The sequence below is a fragment of the Spinacia oleracea genome, chromosome 6 (assembly GCF_020520425.1).
Source record: "Spinacia oleracea cultivar Varoflay chromosome 6, BTI_SOV_V1, whole genome shotgun sequence".
NCBI lineage: Eukaryota > Viridiplantae > Streptophyta > Magnoliopsida > Caryophyllales > Amaranthaceae > Spinacia > Spinacia oleracea.
In genome coordinates this window covers 113,407,071-113,427,800 of record NC_079492.1, presented here as the reverse complement: position 1 = coordinate 113,427,800, position 20,730 = coordinate 113,407,071, and the positions used below count along the sequence as shown (strand labels likewise).

At 35.9% G+C, this 20,730-nt stretch overlaps 3 protein-coding genes across 5 annotated transcripts; 1 reads left to right on the top strand and 2 right to left on the bottom strand.

Moving 5' to 3' along the window:
- Positions 1 to 4,258: 4,258 nt before the first annotated feature.
- Positions 4,259 to 6,296, bottom strand: LOC130463502 (protein FAR-RED IMPAIRED RESPONSE 1-like). The gene is made up of 5 exons (XM_056832648.1): positions 6,228 to 6,296; positions 5,757 to 6,040; positions 5,130 to 5,524; positions 4,655 to 4,890; positions 4,259 to 4,561 (listed from the first exon to the last, which is right to left on the bottom strand). The coding sequence occupies exons 1-5, from the start codon at positions 6,294 to 6,296 to the stop codon at positions 4,259 to 4,261; spliced, it is 1,287 nt and encodes a 428-aa protein (XP_056688626.1).
- A 3,262-nt stretch (positions 6,297 to 9,558) lies between these two features.
- Positions 9,559 to 17,096, top strand: LOC110785906 (sorting nexin 2B). Of its 3 annotated transcripts, none has more exons than XM_021990423.2 (5): positions 9,559 to 11,002; positions 11,113 to 11,322; positions 11,532 to 11,792; positions 13,336 to 13,422; positions 15,012 to 16,333. In XM_021990423.2, the coding sequence occupies exons 1-5, from the start codon at positions 9,941 to 9,943 to the stop codon at positions 15,060 to 15,062; spliced, it is 1,671 nt and encodes a 556-aa protein (XP_021846115.1). In that variant the 5' UTR covers positions 9,559 to 9,940; the 3' UTR covers positions 15,063 to 16,333. The 3 variants fall into 3 exon arrangements, with proteins under 3 accessions (XP_021846115.1, XP_021846117.1, XP_021846114.1); XM_021990425.2 differs by lacking the exon at positions 15,012 to 16,333 and adding an exon at positions 13,593 to 14,109; XM_021990422.2 differs by lacking the exon at positions 15,012 to 16,333 and adding an exon at positions 16,709 to 17,096 and having other exon boundaries at positions 9,563 to 11,002.
- A 537-nt stretch (positions 17,097 to 17,633) lies between these two features.
- On the bottom strand, positions 17,634 to 18,740 carry LOC110785897 (PRA1 family protein B3-like). Its single transcript, XM_021990414.2, has one exon. The coding sequence runs from the start codon at positions 18,631 to 18,633 to the stop codon at positions 18,013 to 18,015; it is 621 nt and encodes a 206-aa protein (XP_021846106.1). The 5' UTR covers positions 18,634 to 18,740; the 3' UTR covers positions 17,634 to 18,012.
- Between the last annotated feature and the right edge of the window lie 1,990 nt (positions 18,741 to 20,730).

Below are 20,730 nucleotides of genomic sequence, written 5' to 3'. Positions count from 1 at the left end.
AGCTTTATTCCGTGGTGTAAGTCCGCCCAAGGAGATTCCGCTTGTGCAACATTGGTCTCCTGCTGAAGTATCTGAACGTGTAGCTGCTGAGGGGAAAATGGGTTTTGGGCTAGCTGTTGTTGATTTAACGAGCTATCCTTTGTCAAAGTCTTTTGGTGATTTGTTGGTGAGACCTCATTCTGCATCGGGAATCAGGATGATTGAATTTGCTATTCCGGAAGGTGTTGACACAAATGATGATATTGAAAAGAGCTGCGATGATGTAAGTCAGATTATTTTTTTCAAATTTATTTTTATTTGGTTTAGTTAAGGAATCCTACTTATTAGTTATGAACTGACACCAATTAGTTAATCTACTAAAGCAATTAGTTAACAATTTTATTAGTTTTCAGTCACACATATTAGTTAAGTAATTCAAGAAATTAGTTACATGGTCTCTTGTATTAGTTAAGTTATTAAATCAATTAGTTATACATTGTTTGATACTATTATTAGTTTTAGCTAATTTTTTTTACATAACATTTTTCTGATTATATGTTTTCCTTTTTTGTGAAGGAGGTGCAAGTAGCAATGAAAAAGTATTACCGGGATTTATACGTTGTTTTCAATTTTCATCAGCAGCATATAAGTACGTTAAAGGCGGGAAGATAACAATTGTCAGATAGTCCTGGATATGGAGATCCAGTATTTTTGGAGATTATAGTCTCCATTGTTGCATATGCTGAAGATCTGAAGAAAGTTAACATTGATGGTTATCGTGTTAAAGATGCTGTTAATGTTGAAGATGGTGGTGATGGTAGTGGTGCTGCCGGTGCTGGTAATGGTGCAGCTGAAAAGAATGGTGCTGCTTCTGGTGCTGCTGGTGCTGGTAGTGGTGCAGCTGAAAAGAATGTTGATGCTTTTGTTGCTGTTGGTGATGGTAGTTGTGCAGGTGAAAAGAATGCTGCTGCTTCTGGTTATGTTCCTTCAACGAGTGATAAATCTGGTGGTCGTCAACCAGAAAATGATAATCTTTGTTGCAGCATAGCACTTGGTTCACCCGGTGAAGAAGTTTTCTGTGTATCCGCATTCATGCTCAGGTACCCTAAGACTCTCTGCCGAGAGGCAAGGCTTGAAAAAGAGGTTATGGACTTCTATTTTTTTGAAGATGATTGTGTTGATAAAAAGTAAGTTGTGTTTCTGTATTTAGTTATTCATTTCATAGTTTTAGTTAAGAATTTGTATCAATTAGTATGATTTTTTAGTAAATAGTTAACATAAATTGGTTATGAATTTTTAGTAATATATTAGGATTTTATAGTCATTAGTTTAGAATTTTCACCAATTAGTTAGACAATATCATATATTAGTTAACAAATCATGTCATTTAGTTAAGCCTTAAAAATGGACTTCTGTTTTCTTGAAGATGATTGTATTGATCAAAAGTAAATTGTGTTTCTGTATTTAGTTATTCATTTCATAGTTTTAGTTAAGAATTTGTATCAATTAGTAATGATTTTTTAGTAAATAGTTAACATAAATTAGTTATGAATTTTTAGTAATCAATTAGGATTTTATAGTCATTAGTTTAGAATTTTCACCAATTAGTTAGACAATATCATATATTAGTTAACAAATCATGTCATTTAGTTAAGCCTTAAAAATATGCAACTTAACTAAATAGTGAAGCACAAGAACCTATTAGTTAAAAATTACATCAATTATTTAAACACTAACATAAATTAATTATTGTGTAACAGGGCTGAACTTTTTGTTTATGGTTTGGTTCATAAGATAACAAGGGAAGAGATGCAAACTGTGCTCCCTGATAAGAAAATCTTATCCAATATTGTCGAGTCTTGGGCCATTCTATTAAATAGAAAGAAATTTGAGCTGAATTATCAAGGGTGTAACTTCTATTTCGGAATTGAGTATACGGTACGATTATTTAATTCATTACACCAAAATTTGTTCACTATGTTTTTTCTCTATTTATTAAATAAATTTATTTTATAATTTTTTAGGTCAAGCTAAAAGATTTTGTTTCGAATCAGAAGTCAATGGACTCTGAACAACAAATATCTGAAGAGCTTTTAAGTAGTTGGAAACATTGGGCGGAGGACATCAATGACCACCGATGGGATCTTAAAACTGTTTCCATGGTAAGTTTGTATTCTTAGTAGTTATGAATTTATAGGTTATAGTTAAGACATTGTATTAATTAGTTAAAATTTTATGTCATTTAGTTATGATTTTTCTGATTATGTTTTTCTTCATTCTTTGGCAGTTTTACTTGCCTATTCATTATGAGGAGCACTTGTCTCTTCTAATTGTCAACTTCAACGCTAAAAGTCTTGTATATGTTGACAACATCGTTTCTACGGAGGAGGAGTTGTCTATATACAAGACAATGATGTCATTTATGATTGAAACGTTCTCCAATTACTTGATAGAAATTTATCATCCATCAGCTTCCCAGCTTTTAGATTTCGACATAACATATATCTAGATTTCCCTGGAAGATTAGAAAACCCTAATCATGTAGATTGTGGGGTTTTTCTGATGATGGCAATGCAGTTTTTTGACGGAAAGAAGATTACTTGTGATATCTCCAAGGTAATTCTCTTTTAGTTAAGTGTTTTCAATTTTTTTAAGTGTTCTTAAAAGAATTAGTTAAGTGTTTACATTAATTGGTTAAACATTATTTCAGTTTTTTTTAGTATTCAACCAATTAGTTAAGCATATATGGAAATTAGTTAAGTAGATATGTCAATTAGTTAAGTAGATATGGCAATTAGTTAAGTAGATATGACAATTATTTAACTGTGAAATCCAATTAGTTAAGTAGATATGGAAATTAGTTAACTGTGAAATACAATTAGTTAAGTAGATATGGCAATTAGTTAATTGTGAAATTCAATTAGTTAAGCAATTAGTTAGACTAGTGAAATTCAATTACTAATTAGTCTGTTTTACTTCTTTTTTCAGCGTTCTACCAGAATTCAGTGCAGAGCTAAGGTTTGTAGTTCCTTAGTTCTGTCTGCTTTGAATCAAATTCAGCAAGATGTGCTCAAGGAAATTGAAGGAATCAACTCCGTGAAAGCTGGTATTGCCCCCGCTATCCGTGATCGTCAACTGAGGAAGATTGAAGAACAGAAGAAGAAGAAAAAAGAAGACGAAAAGAGGCGTAAACAAGAAGAAGAGGCTGCTGCCCAGTTGCAAGAACAACTGAAACAGAAGAAGGCTGATGCTGTGCAGAAGAGACTACAAACTATTGCGTTGAAGAAGGCACAGAAGGCAGCGGCAGAGAATGCAAAAATAGATGCGTCTGAACCACTTAAAACATATACCAAGACAAGGCGTGGAGCCAAGACTGCAACAACAACTGCCCCCACACCAGGAACTGAATTGAATGAACCGAGTATGAAAAGACATAAAATTGAAAAGTGAAACAACTTAGTAGTTGGTTTAGTTGTGAATTTGCCAAACATTTTAGGTGATAGTGGTTTTAGTTGATAGTGGTCCTTATTTCTAACAAATTAACATGTGGTACTGAAAGTTGCACATTTAGTTGATATTTTGGCTGAGCTATTACAAAAAATCTCTTATTGAGTTAAAGTTTCTTGTTAATTGTTAAAGGTTCTTGTCTTTTCCTTTTGTTTTAAATCAATGAAATAATTAGTTAAGTAATCCAACAAATTAGTTAAGTAATCTAACGAATTAGTTAAATCTCTGATACAATTAGTTAAGTAATCCAACTAGTTAGTAAAGTCATTGAAACAATTAGTTAACCAATGTAATCTACTTAAACACTGTAATCCAATTAGTTAAGTAATCCAACCAGTTAGTAAAGTCTCTGATACAATTAGTTAAGTAATCCAACCAGTTAGTTCAGTTCATTAGAACAAAATAGTTAAGCAGACCAACCACTTAGTTACATTATTGAACCAATTAGTCAAACAACTCAACCAATTAGTTAAACAATGCAAGATATTAGTTATAAATTGGAGCACTTGGTTAAATATTTAAAGCATTGCAATCCAATTAGTTAAGAAATGGAAGTCTTTAGTTAATAAATTGAGCTACTTAGTTAAATAATCAAAGCAATTAGTTAAACAATTGCAAGATAAATAAATAATCTGAAGTAAAAATTGAAGTAGTATTAAAAATCAAGTATAACTATTTGTGTTTTCTCTTTGAATATTTTCTCTGATAGTTTCACTACTCAATCACTTTCTTTAACTAATTCCTGATCATATTCAATTAATTACACAAATCTTTAAAATAGTTGTGGTTTTGTTGGAAATGTTCCGAATTCTTTACCTGTTGTTGATGATTCTCTGACCTCAAAGTGTCCCTTTTTTCTTTTACTTCTTCCTTTTGTTTTTATTTGTGGTGGATTCTGAACTGTTATTTGTGGAAATTGACCAGGATATTCTAGAAGTGCATTTGATGATGATGATGATGAAGTATGTGCCACATCCTCTACTTCTTTTTGAGCTGTCTCTTTTTGTGCTGCCTTTTCTGCTTCTAGCACTTTATTTATGTTGTCACTAGCACTAGCATAATCAGCTCTCAGAACCTAATAGTAAATTTTTTTTTAAAAATAGTTAAACTCTAATAGAAATTAGTATTATATTTGTATGTAATAGTTAACCTTCATTTAGTTAAAAACCTTTTTTGCCTCGTCACTGCCCTGACATTTAAGAACCAAATTGTAAAAATTTCTTTCCATCTCGTAACGCCATGGAGTGATTTTTCTTTTTTCAATACCATTATCTTCTCTTTGTTCCACTCTCTTCCATACTTCACTTTTTGCAAATTTTGTCCATCTTTTGCAAATATATCGCTCTGGGATATTGATTATAGAATGTACATGTAGAACTCGAATTGCATGAAAACATAGCCATCCTACATGTTGTAATATTTGATCATAATGCAAGAAAACATAAACTGGAATCTAAGAACTTTCTGAAATGAATTAGTTAAAAAATGAATACAATTAGTTAAGTTTTTAAAACAATTAGTTAAGAACTGAAATCAATTAGTTAAGAACTGACTCTATTTAGTTAAGTACTGGAATCAATTAGTTAAGAATTGAATACGATTAGTTAACTTTTTAAAAGAATTAGTCAAGAGAATAAACTAACCTGATTCTTCAAAATTTCTACAATTGCAAGCAATTGAATTGGTTGATGGATCAAATGCTACATGTTTTGCAGTGTGGTCTGGCCATGATTCGTGTTGTACATTATAACCAATGAAATTGTCCTCCATGTGATGAATAGTTGATATGCAACCCATTGCATACTTGAATTCTTTTTCGAAATCTCGAAACAAGGTAAGGGTATAAAAACTTGCCGCGTGTTTAATCATTCGAACCATTGGAAAATCTGATTTAGGCATTGAATTTCCGCAATTAAACTCCTTCTGATCTTCTTGATACCTCCACCGATCTATTGTTGCCCCAAATATATGGAAGAATTTTGTTAGGGTAGTTGATTTGTTCCCTTTAAATCCAATGGAATTGTTTGTGCTCTCACTCCTTTTTAAAAGAACAATATTCAATTAGTTAATAAATATACTGAAATAGTTACATTTTAAAACCAAATAGTTAAAAAAACCAACCAAATAGTTAACCAAAACACAATTAGTCAAACAACTCCACCAATTAGTTAAGCATTGCAAGACATTAGTTAAAAAATCGAAACACTTAGTTAAATATTTATACCAATTAGTTAAATATTTATATCAATTAGTTCAGTTGGTAAACTAACCTTTGTGAAGACAAAATACCAGCTGAAAAAAAATCTTTGTTTAAAGCTGTACACCACTTTTCCTTTATGGTGTACAAATTTGTAAACCATTCATGATTTTGAAGCCCATACGTTTGAATCATTTCAAACCAAGTCGTTTCAAATTGTTCTTCATTGAAGCAACCATATAAACACTTTTTAAAAGTGTCCTTGAATGTTGTATCAGCCTTTAAATCTCCAAACCTTGACACAATATTTTTTTGTAGGTGCCATAAGAATAATCTATGTCTAGTATGAGGAAACACCTATTATATTCACATAATAGTATTAGTTAAGTATTAATATGAATTAGTTAATGATTTTAACATTTTAGTAAACTACTAAAGACATCAGAGAAGAGTGGCTATCAATTAGTGAAGGTTTTTAAGTGATTAGTGAACAAAAAGAAGCAATTAGGTAACAATATTAACAAATTAGTTAAGGTATTCTTACTTGTTCAATAGCATTTTTCATTGCCTGATCTTGATCAGTGAAGATAGTTACAGGTGCTTTTTCTCCCATAGACTCTAGAAATGCTTCCAATAGCCACACAAAAGTGTTCGTTTTTCATCAGCAATAAAGGCACATCCAAACATCACATTACTCCAGTGGTTGTTGACGCCTACAAACGGTGCACAAACTAAGTTGTATTTGTTTGTTCTGAAAGTTGTGTCAAACACACACGCATCACCATATATATCATAATCTTCTTTCATCATTCCATCTCTCCAATATATGCTTATAACTTGATTTTCCTCATTCAACTTAACACGATAAAAAAAATCTGGTTCTTCTTCTCCTCTGCGAATTAACATATTCACCACTGCTTGTGAATCTTTTCCTTCTATTGTTTTCATCTTCAATCTACTTCAAAAATTCACGTGGTCAATTAATGTGTGGCCAAGCACTTTCGGGTCACCGGATTCATTACACATATATCTGTATGAATCTGTTGGTTGTATTCCTGATAAAGAAAGCCCTTCAATTACTTGTGCCTTATCTTTATCAATTTTTCTTTCTGATCTGTAGAGCAAATAGTTAATCAAAAAATATAAATAGTTCACGTTTTAAACAGATTAGTTAGGAAACTGAACCAATTAGTAAAAGTGTTTTGTACCTATGAAAGTGTTGTAGTGACAATCTTGCTAAATCATGATTGTGTTCAATAACATGATGCTTAATTTCAAACATTCCATTACAGTTTAACTTCACTCTTATCTGCGCATTGCATCCCGTTCTAGTAATTTCTTGTTTTCTTGTTTGTTTTGACTCTTTTTTTGGTTTGCTTTCAGATGGTAAAGGTAATTCCTCGTTGTTTTTTGATTTTTCTTCCCTTCTTTTAATTTCCTTGCTTTGAACAACAAAAGTATTGTTCCTTGAGCTCTCCAGTTTTTGAAACTCTCCTTGTTGTAGCTTTCGTCACTGAAAATCCGATCAACACTGAATGTTTTTGATAAAGAGAATATTAATCAAGGGTCTGTGCATCATATCCAGTCAATGATCCTCTTATTTCATCCGTTGTTAAGTTGTCAAATTTAGTTTTCAAACCTGTACAATAAAAAACAAATTAGTTAAGAATCTATAGAAATTAGTTAAAATATTAAAGAAATTAGTTAAAAAAAATGCAATTAGTTTTAATCAATTAACTAGTTAAAAATTTCAGTTATTTAGTTAAAGAAAAAACATAATTAGTTACAAAATTCAAATGTTTAGTTAAAGTTTCATTAGAATTAGTTAACAAATGAAACGAGATAGTTAAAATTATTTTAATTTACCCAACAAGTTAAGGGGTATACTTACTTAAAAGTTAAACAATTAATGTAATTAGTTAAAATATTAAAGACATTAGTTACAAATGCAATTAGTTTTAACCGGTTAACTAGTTAAAAATCTCAGTTATTTAGTTAAAGAAATTCATAGTTAGTTACAAAATTCAAATGTTTAAGTTAAATTTACATTAGAATTAGTTAACAAATGAAACGAGATAGTTAAAAGTTAAAGGTTTACTTAGTTAAAAGTTAAAAGTTTCATATACTTAGTCAAACAATTAATGTAATTAGTTAAGACAAGATAATATTTAGTTACAAATTTTTTAAAATTGTTTAATCAGTTTAGGAGCAATTAGTTACAAAATTCATAAAATTAGTTAAAGAAAACTAAAATTAGTTAACATATGAAAGTATTTAGTTTATTTGCCCATTGTGTTTAGTTTGTTACTTGAGGTGTTACTTCCAGACTTTATGTCTGACATCGTTTCTGATGTTTTTCCAGAAGTTGTGTCTGGCGTTGTTTCCGTTGTTGCAGTATTTCGTGTTTGATATTCAAGTAACAAATTCATTGGTTCCGGAGCTTCAAATCTAGGAGGAGCAGGTGATTGAAAGTTAACAGGGGAATTAAATCGAAAAGGACTGTCAAATCTATCAGGAGCAGCCAATCTAGAAGGAGCAGCAAATGTAGGAGGAGGAAAATAATGATTATCAGTAGCAAATCTAGGCGTTGCAGATGGAGGCGGAAATCATTGAGATCGAAATCCTTGAACTGTAGAAAATCGAGGTGGAGGAAGAAATCGTGGAGAACGAAGTTGTTGAACTGTACAAAATCGAGGTGGGGGAAGAAATTCAGGAGGATGATGGTATTCATGTAGGTTGTTTCCGCCGTAGAAGGTTGAAGAACTCCCTAAATTGGTGGACGGTGCGGCGGAGATGTTAAAGTTATCATGCGAAAACGACGGTGAGGACTCCATGGAAATCGACGGAGGATAAAAACTAGGGTTCTCGGTGGCGGAGGAGGAGATGAGATTTGCGATCTGCAGATTAGGGTTTAGGGTTACAGAGAGAATTTTGAGAGGAGAGAAGGTGAAGAAGCGGGTTTGTAGAAAAAGTGAGTGGAGAGAGAGAAACAACGTATTTATACAGCGCGTGAGGCTACGCGCGCGTGGGTGAATCGGCTGGTCTTTCCTGCACGCGTCGTTAGGCGGTCTTACCGAAAAGTTGCTGACTAATTAATGTGCATTAAGATTCATCTATTTTTTATTTAAACAAGAAAAATTACGTTTATTTATAATGTTTCCACTCTTATGAAAATTCTGTATTGGGAAAATGAAATAGAAAAGTGTAAGAGATTAAATGACCCAGTAAAATTAATTGGTTAAAATAATCATTTGACACAAATTTTGATAAATTATTAAAGCATTTATGTGATAATATACAAAGAAATGTAAAGAACATTTTGAGTCACCCAAAAAGGAAAACGTAAAGAACAAAAAGAAACGGAGGGAGTACTATATTTATCTTTTATATGTATTTTACTCATTCCATCCCAGATTACTTGTTACACTTTCCTTTTTTCGTCCGTCATACATTAGTTGTTACACTTGTAAATTAGGAATGACCCCCACAATTATTATACTCTCCCTTCCCAATAAATTATTTCTTGTCCCCACAGCTCTCTTATTCAATTAAAAAAATATCCTACTAACTTTTATCACATCTATTTTTTCAATAAAATAACAATTGATAACCAAACAATCACTTATCACCTAAAACTTTGTGTAAAGGAAAGTATAACGAATAATTTGGGAAGGATGAAATATTCCACTCTTCCATACAAATCAATCACCATTTTTACTTTATTTCACTTTTCCATATACTATATTTTATTTTTCTTAAAATCCGTATTTTTTTTATCAAACGAGACTGTAAATATGAGACGAAGGGAGTAGAAAATTATCCAAAATGGAGTAGCAAAATTTTCCATGAAAAAATGGAGTAAAAAAAAGTTTAATGAAAGGACTCTTGTAAACTTGTTCATGGGTCATCGTCTTTCTACGCCTTATATTTTCTCTCTCCTCAAAATCCAATTGCACCCACCTCCATAACTGAAATTCAATACACCACCTTGTCTAACCAACCGTTCTTCCATCGTTGCTCATACTTTTCCGGCGAATACTCTCTCTCTTCTCAGAAAACGGATCAAATATATGTTTCTCACTCCTGGTTTGTAATATCGCAGCTCACACTCTCATTGTATAACTAATTTGTTTATTTCAGTCGATTATAGTATTACAATTAAGGCGTAAATTGTGCGAAATTAGGTTTTCGTTTGAATTTGATTTTGTTGTTTTTTTGGATTGGAGTTTCAATTCGGAGGATAAGAATTAAGAGAGAATGATGGGCTCTGAGAATGAAGAGGGAGCCCATCCTCTTGCTCCTAGCGATGAGATGGAAACCCTAATTCTTGATGATCCATTATCATCTTCAAAATCATTTGCTAATTACAAAAGTGCTTTGATTAGTTTATCTGATTCGCATAACCATCCTTTGTCGCCATCGATTGTGGCGAAGTCTGTTGGTTCGGATCCGCTGTTGGGTCCTCTTCACGAGGAAGATCAAATTAGACCCAAAGAAGTTGACTTTAGCTCACATTTTGAGGATTCTGATGATTACTCTGATGTGTTTGATAGTCCAATTACGGGGGGAATTGGTGGTGGGGGTAACAACGGGGTAGGGAGCCCGAAAGTGAATTCGCGGAGCTTCTCGAGATCAGAATCATTAGGTTCTGAGTATTTGAATATTACAGTTTTGAACCCCCAGAAAGAGCATGAAGTGTCATCGAATTCGATTGTTCCCGGGGGGAATACTTATGTGACTTATTTGATCAGTACGAAGACTAATATGCGGGGGTTTGGTGGATCGGATTTTAGCGTTAGGAGGAGGTTTAAGGATGTGGTGACACTATCAGATAGATTATCGGAGTCTTACCGAGGGTTTTTTATAGCCCCTAGGCCAGACAAGAGTGTGGTAGAGAGTCAAGTGATGCACAAGCAGGAGTTTGTCGAGCAGAGAAGAGGAGCGTTGGAGAAGTATTTGAGGAAATTGGCTGCTCATCCTGTCATTAGGACGAGTGATGAGTTGAGAGTGTTTCTGCAAGTGCAGGGGAAGCTTCCTTTGCCTACAAGCACTGATGTGGCGTCGAGGATGCTAGATGGAGCTGTCAATTTACCAAAACAATTGTTTGGGGATTCAAGGAGTGCTGTGGCCCCACACGAGGCAGTTCAGCCTGCTAAAGGAGGAAGGGATTTGCTGAGGTTGTTTAAAGAGCTGAAGCAGTCTGTCACAAATGACTGGGGAAATTCTAGGCCAGCAGCTGTTGAAGAAGACAAGGAGTTCTTGGAAAAGAAAGAGAAGCTCTTTGATTTTGAGAACCGTCTTACAGATGTGTCTAAGCAGGTCATTTTGCACTTACAACTTCTTTGTTACTCACTAGTTTCCCACATTTTGATTTTAATGAGTTACAGGTGTCTTCCTTTTCTAATGCTTAGCTATTTAACTACCTTCAGGCTGAATCTCTTGTCAAGGCTCAGCAAGATATGGGAGATACTATGGGAGAATTGGGGTTATCTTTTATCAAATTGACAAAATTTGAAAACGAGGCAGCAATTCTTGGCACTCAAAGAACACGTGCTACTGAAATGAAAAACATAGCAACGGCTACAGTCAGAGGCAGCAGAATGTATAGGGAGTTAACTGCCAAAACAGTAAAAAACCTGGTATGTCCTAATCTGCCTTTGATTATAGCTTACCATATTTTGTAGATTTGTGGGCTTTTGCTTGAAAATCAATTCCATATATACATGGGGTGTCAGCAGAGGGTGTCTTCTGGAGCCTGTTTAGACCAGCTTTAGCCATGCACAAATTTCTTCTAGAGGAAGTTATTCCATTTGTAGAATAATAGCTTGCTAGTTTTTGTGCTTTACAGGATACCCTTCACGAATATCTTGGAGTTATGTTAGCTGCTCACAATGCATATTCAGATCGTGCAAATGCTTTGTTGACAGTTCAGACCCTTCTATCAGAGGTATCCTCTTTGCAATCAAGGGCTGAAAAACTAGAGGCAGCATCATCTAGAGTCTTTGGTAGCGATAAGACCAGAAATCACAAGTTGGAAGAGTTGAAGGAAACTATGAAAATCACTGAAGACTCGAAAAACTGCGCCGTCAGAGAGTATGAGCGAATCAAGGTTCGAAATCAATATAAAACTTGGTCCAAGTTAAAGTTGTGTGCTGAAGTGAATAATGTCCACATAAACCAGCATTGCATACACCAGAGTAGTATCTGTACTACTCTGTAGTTTGCTGACTTGTCCCTCTACCTGCCAGCTCCACGTGGTGCCCTTTTGAAACAAACTGTTTGCTTTCTTATGTGGGTTCAGCTATTAATTAACTTCTCAACTGACTAATCATTTCCCTTTACTGTGATATATTGAATGGATCCCGTGATTATTTTGTGACATTACTGATTCTACTTTCCAGTGCTGCTGCAGTGGTCTTGCTGATAATTGTTTCAGAAATGCTGCCTCCATTCTGCTTCAATTATTGTGGTAGGGGATAGGATAGGACTAGGCTAGTAGTAAACAGATTTTAATAGTACTAAACAGATTTTAGTAGATGCTCTACTTGTGATAGATGGTGGTTGCCTTGGGTCAGCCTTTTGTTAGAGTTTTACCCTTTTGGATTCATATGGGGTTGTGGACATGTAGGAGCAAAGTTGGTATGGGAACCAATGATGCAAAGAAGTAATGACTTGTAGGCTGTAGAGGTGGTGTTTGAACCAGTGGTCAAGACTCAAGAGAAGCCATGTTTTTTTTTTTTGTTGGTCTTGTTCTGGAGAAGAAGGTTACTTTAGTGTTCTGGACAAGGTTGGGCATCAAAATTTAGAAATTTCATTGTGGTCTTCTACTGGAAGAGCAGGTTAAGATTGTGACGCTACCATTCTCTCTAGCTATGCTGCTCGCAGACATGTATAGATGATACCCGGGCTGGGGCTTTTAGAGGCAAGTTTTGGTTTAAGTCACTGGTATTGATGAGAGTTATTGACTTATGGTTCTGTTGTGGGAAATTTTGGTTGACCACTGATTTATGAGGTTGTAATTTATATTGCATAGTAGCTTTGTGGAAAATGGTGATTTGCTATGGTAAAGAAGTTATAGAATAATCAAACGATATGACACATTGACACTTCTACAAGTCTTTTGCAGTTTGGTCGTATCTTATGTTTTAAGTTCTGATATGTATCTTTTCTGTTTGTCAGTAAGGTAAACAAAAGGCTTGTTTTGTTAAAGATACAAGATGTCATGTTTACTTGTTTAGTGTGAATCACGCAGTCTGTGGGTTCCTGGGACGTCAAGATGCTTAGAGAAATTGTGGAGTCACATGTGATAGTTTAGAGAAATTTGTTGGATTTGTGATTTATGCATATGGTGGTCTTTAGAAGAAAAAGAAAGTGCTTCATTTGCTGTATTGTTTGATTCATGTTTGTATATTGTACTCTGGACGTAAATGTTACCAATGTTGTCACTGTTTATGAGTTTTGTTTGTTTGTGCTTTACCACTGGAGTATTTATCATTTTCGAGTTAGGATATTGACTTGTTGGCTCATTACTAAGTTTCTAAATACTCAGCACAAGTCTATTATGTATGCCATCGTACTTGTATTCTTGAATCAAGTTTGTTGACTTTCAGTGAGGACCTTTTTCCACTAACCATGTTAATTATTATATGCAGGAAAATAATAGGACTGAACTTGAAAGACTTGAGAGGGAAAAACATACTGATTTCCTGAAAATGTTGAAGGGATTTGTAAATAATCAGGTAGTTTTCTGCTCCCTCCTTGCAACATGTAATTTTGTGTCATTTTACTCATTTCTTTCCCGAGTGCAATGATTTTTTGTACTCTGTTTCATTATCATCTATCTTTATTGTCTTGCATGGGTTACAGTAGGTTTCCGAAAGCCAAAATTGATCACTTAGTTCATGGGCAGGATGTCAGATTCACGCTGTGCTCTGTGCAATCATATTCTTGAGAGAGTGAGAGGGTATTTTCTTGAATACCTGTATAGGGTACAAGTACTTAAGTAGGCTGTAGGGGGATAAAAGAGTCCGATATTCTTGAGAGATGCAATTTCTCTCTTGTTGAGCAGAGGAAATTGTTTCTGATTTCAGGTGGAATTGGTATGGAGAGATTTTCCGGGAAAGTAATGAACATCTGTCATTAGCCTTGAGAAGTAGAAGCTACAAAATGAAGCTTCTCCTTCTGGCTTCTCGGGGAGGCGGGGAGCACTTCAACCCATTAAATGAAACTTTTTGACAGACCTTTATACCCCCAACAAAACCCAAAAAGACCTTATGAATCCCTCATTAAAAAAAAAAAACTCATTATCTTCCCTCATTGTTCTTCACTCGTTCACAACCAGCCAACCCCATCTTCCCAATTCTTACACCCCTCATCTTTCTCTCTCCTCGCCTTTCAATTTAACTTTCATTGTCAAAGGAAATTATCTAATAAAGAGATGAAATTGCTAAGAATTTCAAATTGGAGATACCGACCAAGCCCTGGTAAGAAGCTTTGGGTGGTGGCTACGGTGGTTCTCGGACAACGGGAGAAAAACATGAGAAGTAGCAGGACAAGAGGTGAGAGAAAATGACAATCTTTTATTTGCTAGAGTTTGCGGTGGTATCTCGAGTAAATTTTGGGCATGTTTTTCATGTGGTACCTTCGGGTGTATCACGCTTGGTGCTTGGAGGTGGCTCTCATAGTGGAATTTGGTTGCATCTGGGTGGTCAAGAGTAGATGTTGAATGGTAGAAAATGTGGGTGTGGTCAAAAGCAAAAGTCAAAGGTCAAAACAAGTGTTTGTTAATAATAATAATAGTAATAATAATTACTTCTTATAACTCAGCCACTCAGGGTATAAAGTCATGAAGAATATAATGGGCCAAACACTACTAATTTGTTTCTGCTATGCTTCTTCTTCACTTGTGCTACGGTATCATCATCGTCTTCTTCTTCTTTCTCAACTCTCACCAACATGGAAGCCATGGCCACCACCACCACCACCACCCAATGCTTCATCCCAAAAATCAAAATCCCATCTTCTTTCTCTCTTTTTCTCACCTCTCACCACCATGGAAGCCATGGCCACCACCACCACCCAATGATAAATGAACCAAAACCAATATTCGTCCCTCAAGAAAATTCTTCTTCTCGATCTAACACCCCCACACACAACTCGCATACCTAATTATGCTTTAATCCCCAATTTCTTCAAAACAAATTCCAAACAAACTTCACCAGATTTTAATCAGACCCAATTAACAATATAACCCAAAATGCACTTTGTTCTTGTTAATTCCTCATAATTCACTCATCCTTCAATATTTTTTCTACTTCCCCATTTTTAGAGGGAGGAAATAGAGATCCAGAGGGGAGAGAAAGGATCACGGGAAGAGTAAGAAAGGGGAAATCAAGAGGAAAGATCAAGAAGAAATTGAGACGAGGGAGAGGAGCATCAACTTTGATGGCAGAGCAAAAGATCGATAACGTATAAACAGCACCGACAGGCAGCGGCGGCGAGGAGCTCTTTGCTGGGCAGCGCCGAGGGTAGAAGAGGTGGCGGTGATTGGAAGGGGGTGGTGGCATAGCATAAGCGTATAAGAAGCAACATTGGGTGGTGGTGGTGGCCATGACTTTGTTGGTGAGAGATAAGAAGAAGACGATGACGATGACGATGACGATGATGATGATGATGATGATGGTGATTGGTGTAACAGAATCGAAGAAGAAAAGAAGCAGCATAAGCAAAGGGGTTAATTGTTTTTTTATTTTTATTTTTGTAATAGTAATTATTTTAGGGGGTTTAATCTAGTGTGGGTTAGTCATTCATTATCATTACCCCATTGCCTCAAAGAGGCTCCCGCAAGAAGCGGGGTAGGGGGGGGGGGGGGTCTGACGTACGCAATCTTACCCCTGCAGTTGCAGAGAGGTTTCCAATTGACCCAAAAGAAATAATGGCACGACAATGGGACGACCATCTCCTAGTTCATGGAAAGGAAGCGAAGAGGTTTTAAGAGCCATTTTGATTTGTGTGGGTTAATATTTAATTAATTTAATTAGGGGATTAATGTTAGGGTTAATAGAGATAATGGTTGATTAGCGGTTAATGGGTTAACGACCGTTAGTCAACAGGGGTATTTAGCTCTTCACCCTCAAATTCACTCAAGACTCGTAAATTTATCCAACATATCATTTATTATTTTATTCAACTCACACGTTAGTCTTAAGGCGAGTCTTGGTTTTTCAAGACTCATCCACTTCAAGGCTACAATTTTCTTTGTCTGATCTTAGGAGTTAAGACTACATGAGTCATATGCCATGTTAGCACAACTCAAGTCTTAAGACTTGGGGCTGATCATGATAAAGAAGTACTTTTTAGATTTGTGGCCCAAACAAGGGTTCACTGTTGGAGATGATATTCAAGAAGAGGTGTTAATTCTTTTCATTGTTCAAAGATTTTTGTAATAGGTGGCATGTAGTACCTAAGTACTAGTTGTACTGGAAACTAGAAAGAGGAGGATAGTAGGTTTTTGCTAAATAAGTAAACCGGTGACCTCTCATTTCCCTCTCTTCTCTCTCTCTCTTTCCCTCTCTCTCTCTCCGCTGCAAATGATTTTGGGATAGTGAATCAATAGAAATAAATGTAGTCGTTTTGCCTTTTTCTGGACGGTTGTTGGGGGTAGGGGGGGGGGGGGTGGGTGTTGGAGTTGCTTTTGTTAGACGGCTTTTGAGGGGGAGCAATGGAGGTTATCTTGCCCAGTTGCCCACTACTCTTCCCTTATTTCTATAGGCTATGGGTTGTACTTTATTTTGCTGTTGATACATGAGGTTATCCTTTCTCTCTTATCTCTTTGTATCTCAAACGCACACAAGACATAACATACATTCAAAGATAAAGAACTACGGACTGAAGTAGTTGCATTGAAATTTGAATGACTTTCATCAGCATTGTGCCTTTGTTCTTATGTAAAAGTATACCTTTTGGCACTGAAGTACCATGCAAAGTTATGGTCTAAGATGATGTTTGTTGCTGTGACTCGAATAGGTAAACTCTGCTGAGAAAATGGCTAATTTGTGGTCGAAGGTCGCAGAAGATACCAGAGGTTATGTGAAAGGAAGTTCCTGAGTGTAAGAGTATATATCTGCGAAGCTGAAAAGACTTCTTCCTGTGTCTTTTTTTTTTTCCCACTTTTTTGGTTATCAAGGACAAGACAACCATACCACACACAGAGAAATGGGAGATGATGTTTATAACTTCTAGGAAATCAGTTGATATGTTTATTTCTGAAATTTGGCAATGTAAAAAAAAAAAAAAAAAAAAATTCCACTTAAGGGGGGATTTTTATTTTGTCCTGATTGCATTTTGAACATCTCACATACTACGATTCTACGAGTAATAATAAGAACTTACAGGGAATGCCTGATTTTCACAAGGGCATTTCGGTTCATTTCCTCTCATTTTTTTAAATTTTTTTTTTAAAATTTTCACTGGTCAGATCAGATGTATATTGGTAATTTACTAATTTCATGGTAGTCGTTACTGTTGCTGTTGGACAACATATTTTTTTGGCCTGTAGAATTAATAAATTAAAGTCATTACTAGATAATGTTGTTAAGGACTTAAAAGGATGATGGAGAAGTTCAACATTAGCTTACAATAGAAAGTGACCTATTGTTTTGAACGACTTTAATTAGATACGGCGTACTATGATACTCCCTCCGTCATTGCACATTTTGGAGTCGAACTGTGGGGAAAACTTTAAAAACTTTGACTATAACTAACGTATTAGAAATAATATAATTGTGTTTGATCTTGTTTGATATCGTTTAGTTGTACTTCTTCCGTTCTTTTTTAAATGACACAATTATTTAGGCATGTTTGCCGACGCACAATCTCAAAGGAGCTTGTGTGAATAGTGTCCAAAATTCAATTGTGTCATGTACAAGTCATAAACCACAGAGTAAGTATATGTTTTAGAATATCAAATTTTTGTAACTTTTATACATATAAAATTGGAGATGTTTACGTTATAAGTTATGTCTTGGACACTTTGGGAATATGACCGAGTAGTATTCGGGGCATAACAACTCCGAACATATTATACAAATGACATGTAATAAACTAATAACATTGTACCAATTGCCTGTTGGTTCAGTGGTGATTGAGGCTGAATTTGGTAGGGAGAACTTGTGTTCGATCCCCCGCAACAACAATTGAGAGGGACTGGAACATATCCACCCAAAACTCGCCCCAAATCCGGATTAGCCCTAAGGGTGAACCGGGTGCTAACACCCAAAAAAAAAAAAACTAATAACATTGTGAGTAGCAATGAGATTTGGAATCAGATTTCAGACCATGGAAACAGCATCACGCATAGAAGCAGCAGTTTGTGTGATTGAAGTACCATTTACAACGTTAAAGAAACCTGATGAAGAAGCTCCATCTTGTTCATCAAGAAAGAGATCTGCAGGATCTCTGAAAGCAGCGTGAACACACACAATAGCACCACCAATGAGTGTAGCAGAAATAAGCAAAGATGCAACGCTTGTAAAGAACATTACTACAATTGTGGCCCCCACTAAGATGGCTAAGATTTCACTGTTTGATAGTGTACGGCCAAACAGGATCAATGGTTGCTCAGATGGTTTAAAAAAGTAGAAAAGGATCCAAGCAGAAAGGAGCAGTAGGAGAGAGATGAGGGAGAGAGGGTGAGAAAGGAGAGAGAAAGTGAGCACACCACCAATGAGTGTGAGGTAGTTGGTCCAGAAATAGGGAAGGTTTTTGCGGATCCTTGTCGTGGCATCGGAGAGAGAATGGGGACGAGATAATGCAGTAAACTCAAAGAGTTCCGGCCATGGACGTTGTCGGGAGCATGCACGGTGGATAGAATTGGCAACGCGAGAAGCAAAGTTGCGGAATGAGGGTGATAGAGAAACACTCTTTGGAATATGGAGTAGCAGAGAGGACATTGATATGATTATATGATTTATGAGTTGCAGATCGAGGCAAAAAGCTTAAGATTTATCAGTATGGTGTTTCAAGTTTAGAAATGAGATTTAAAACATGGATGGGTTAATGGGGAAATATAATGTGAAAAAGAGAAGGGAGTTCTGGATTTGGTTGATTGTAGAAATGGCAACTTTTCTCCCTTTGCTTGTGGTATCAGCTACCAGACCTACTACTCAAATATTGCGCTGTGGTGCTGGTGTATCAGTGTATGACCTATGTTACTCATACTTGAGTGCCCAAGTCGGACGCGGGTACGTGTCCAAGTGTACGTCCGGCTCGGCTAATTTATGAAGAAAAAGTCATGATTTTGTTCCAAAATGGAGTGTCTAGTTTTCATTCCCACATCCGAGTGCCTGAGGTAAAATGAAAAGTTCGAAGTAACATAGTATATGATTGTATCATTTACATCACTAATTCAGTAGTAGAAAGGCATGCATGTTGCCAACATTACAATTTACAGAGATCGCTTCAAAGCTCAAAAAAGAGCTACGAACCTTAAATTGAGCTGTGTGAATACATCTTTGGGATTTTGGCTATTGATATTTTTTTGGCTTTCCACTGATGCCCCATCCGCACCGGCACCGGCACGACACCAACATTCAATTTATGACGATATCATAGTGTTTGAGGGTTAGTTTAATAGAGGGAGACAAGTCCAATTGGCGTTTAGTCCAATCGTAAAGTCAATAATTGTGAAGGCCATTTCTATTGGAGATTAAATCGGGTCTTTAAATTGTTGAATTTTGTCGAAATCGGATAATGTCGGGTCAATGTTTCTATCCGGGTCAATTTGAAAAGGTTCAGATAAATTCGGGTTAGAATGAAGTCGGGTAATATGTTGTTTCGGGTTCGAGTCGGTTTTGGCTAGGTTCAGTTCAGTTATATTTCGGGTTCGGTTTGAACCGGTCCAGGTTTAAAAAGGTTTTGTATCGGTTTAGTTTGGTTCGGATGTATGTCGGATACAATTGCTATTTTGAGCGGCTTATTGCGGGTACGGTCATGTCCGGATCGGATCAGTCTCGGGTTCAGGTGTATGTCAGATTCGGTTACTGTTTTAACCGGTTTACTACAAGAATGGATCATCTCTGGATCTGATAAAGTCTCGGGTTCGGGTCAAGTTTGGATCTTGATTCTCGGGTTCCGGTCAAGTTTGTATCGGTCGTACCTCAGATCCGGGTCAATTGCGGATTTAATTTGCGGTTTTCTGTTTGAGTTAAGATCGGGTTGGCTTGTATTTTTATGTTTTATGGATCGAGTAACTCTCGAGTTCACTATCAAATACGGATCACTTTATCATTCTAATATTTCATGCATGCCAAATATTTATTAATTAGAATTCTACTCCCTCCGTCCAAAATTCAGTTGAAAGTCAGTTTCGGGTTCATTCGGATCGAGTCAACAACAAGTGAAGGTTAAATCGGGTATCGGGTTTTATCGGGTCGGGTCGATTGCAGTCCTTATTGGGTAAAATTGGATTTCGGATTGCTATAGGGTTGGATGCGGGTTCGGTTCGGTTAAAACTAGTCGGGTACTAATCGGGTTACAGGCCTCCTGGGGTTGTTAGCGAATCGGGTTCGGGTCTTTGATTCACGGGTAAAACCGGATTTCGGATCAATATCAGATAAGTTCAGATCGGTTTCAAGAGCCTATACTTCTCGGATATATTCGGTTCGGATGTTGGTCGGTTGAACAATTGAACTTCAAATTACCATAGTTGATTCTAAATTCAGTTATGAGCTCAATTCCAAAGCCATTACTAGAAATTCGATACTAATTGAAGCCATAAAAATTGCAAAAAAAATCAATTCAGGTATAAAAAAATTGACATTTTTTATCATTACCAAAATTTTTTTAAAGAGGAGAAAGATAGTATTTTTTACATGATAAGATGGCGAGTGAAGTAGGAGGGAGCACAAAGATGCCATTAGAGTCGATTTTAAAAGACAAATATTGCATCACAGGTGGCGTTGGGACTTGGGAGGCGACAACGACGACGAAGGTTGCAACTATTAGGAAGGGCTGGCTAGCAATGGATTCACGAGAGGAGGGGAGGGAAT

Coding starts and splice junctions, on each gene's coding strand:
- LOC130463502 (XM_056832648.1), bottom strand. CDS start 6,296: ATGGGAGAAAAAGCACCTGTAACTATCTTCACTGATCAAGATCAGGCA. Junction 6,041..6,227: donor TGAAAAATGCTATTGAACAA/GTAAGAATACCT, acceptor TGAATATAATAG/GTGTTTCCTCATACTAGACA. Junction 5,525..5,756: donor GGTATTTTGTCTTCACAAAG/GTTAGTTTACCA, acceptor TCTTTTAAAAAG/GAGTGAGAGCACAAACAATT.
- LOC110785906 (XM_021990422.2), top strand. CDS start 9,941: ATGATGGGCTCTGAGAATGAAGAGGGAGCCCATCCTCTTGCTCCTAGC. Junction 11,323..11,531: donor CCAAAACAGTAAAAAACCTG/GTATGTCCTAAT, acceptor TGTGCTTTACAG/GATACCCTTCACGAATATCT. Junction 13,423..16,708: donor AGGGATTTGTAAATAATCAG/GTAGTTTTCTGC, acceptor TGACTCGAATAG/GTAAACTCTGCTGAGAAAAT.
- LOC110785897 (XM_021990414.2), bottom strand. CDS start 18,633: ATGTCCTCTCTGCTACTCCATATTCCAAAGAGTGTTTCTCTATCACCC.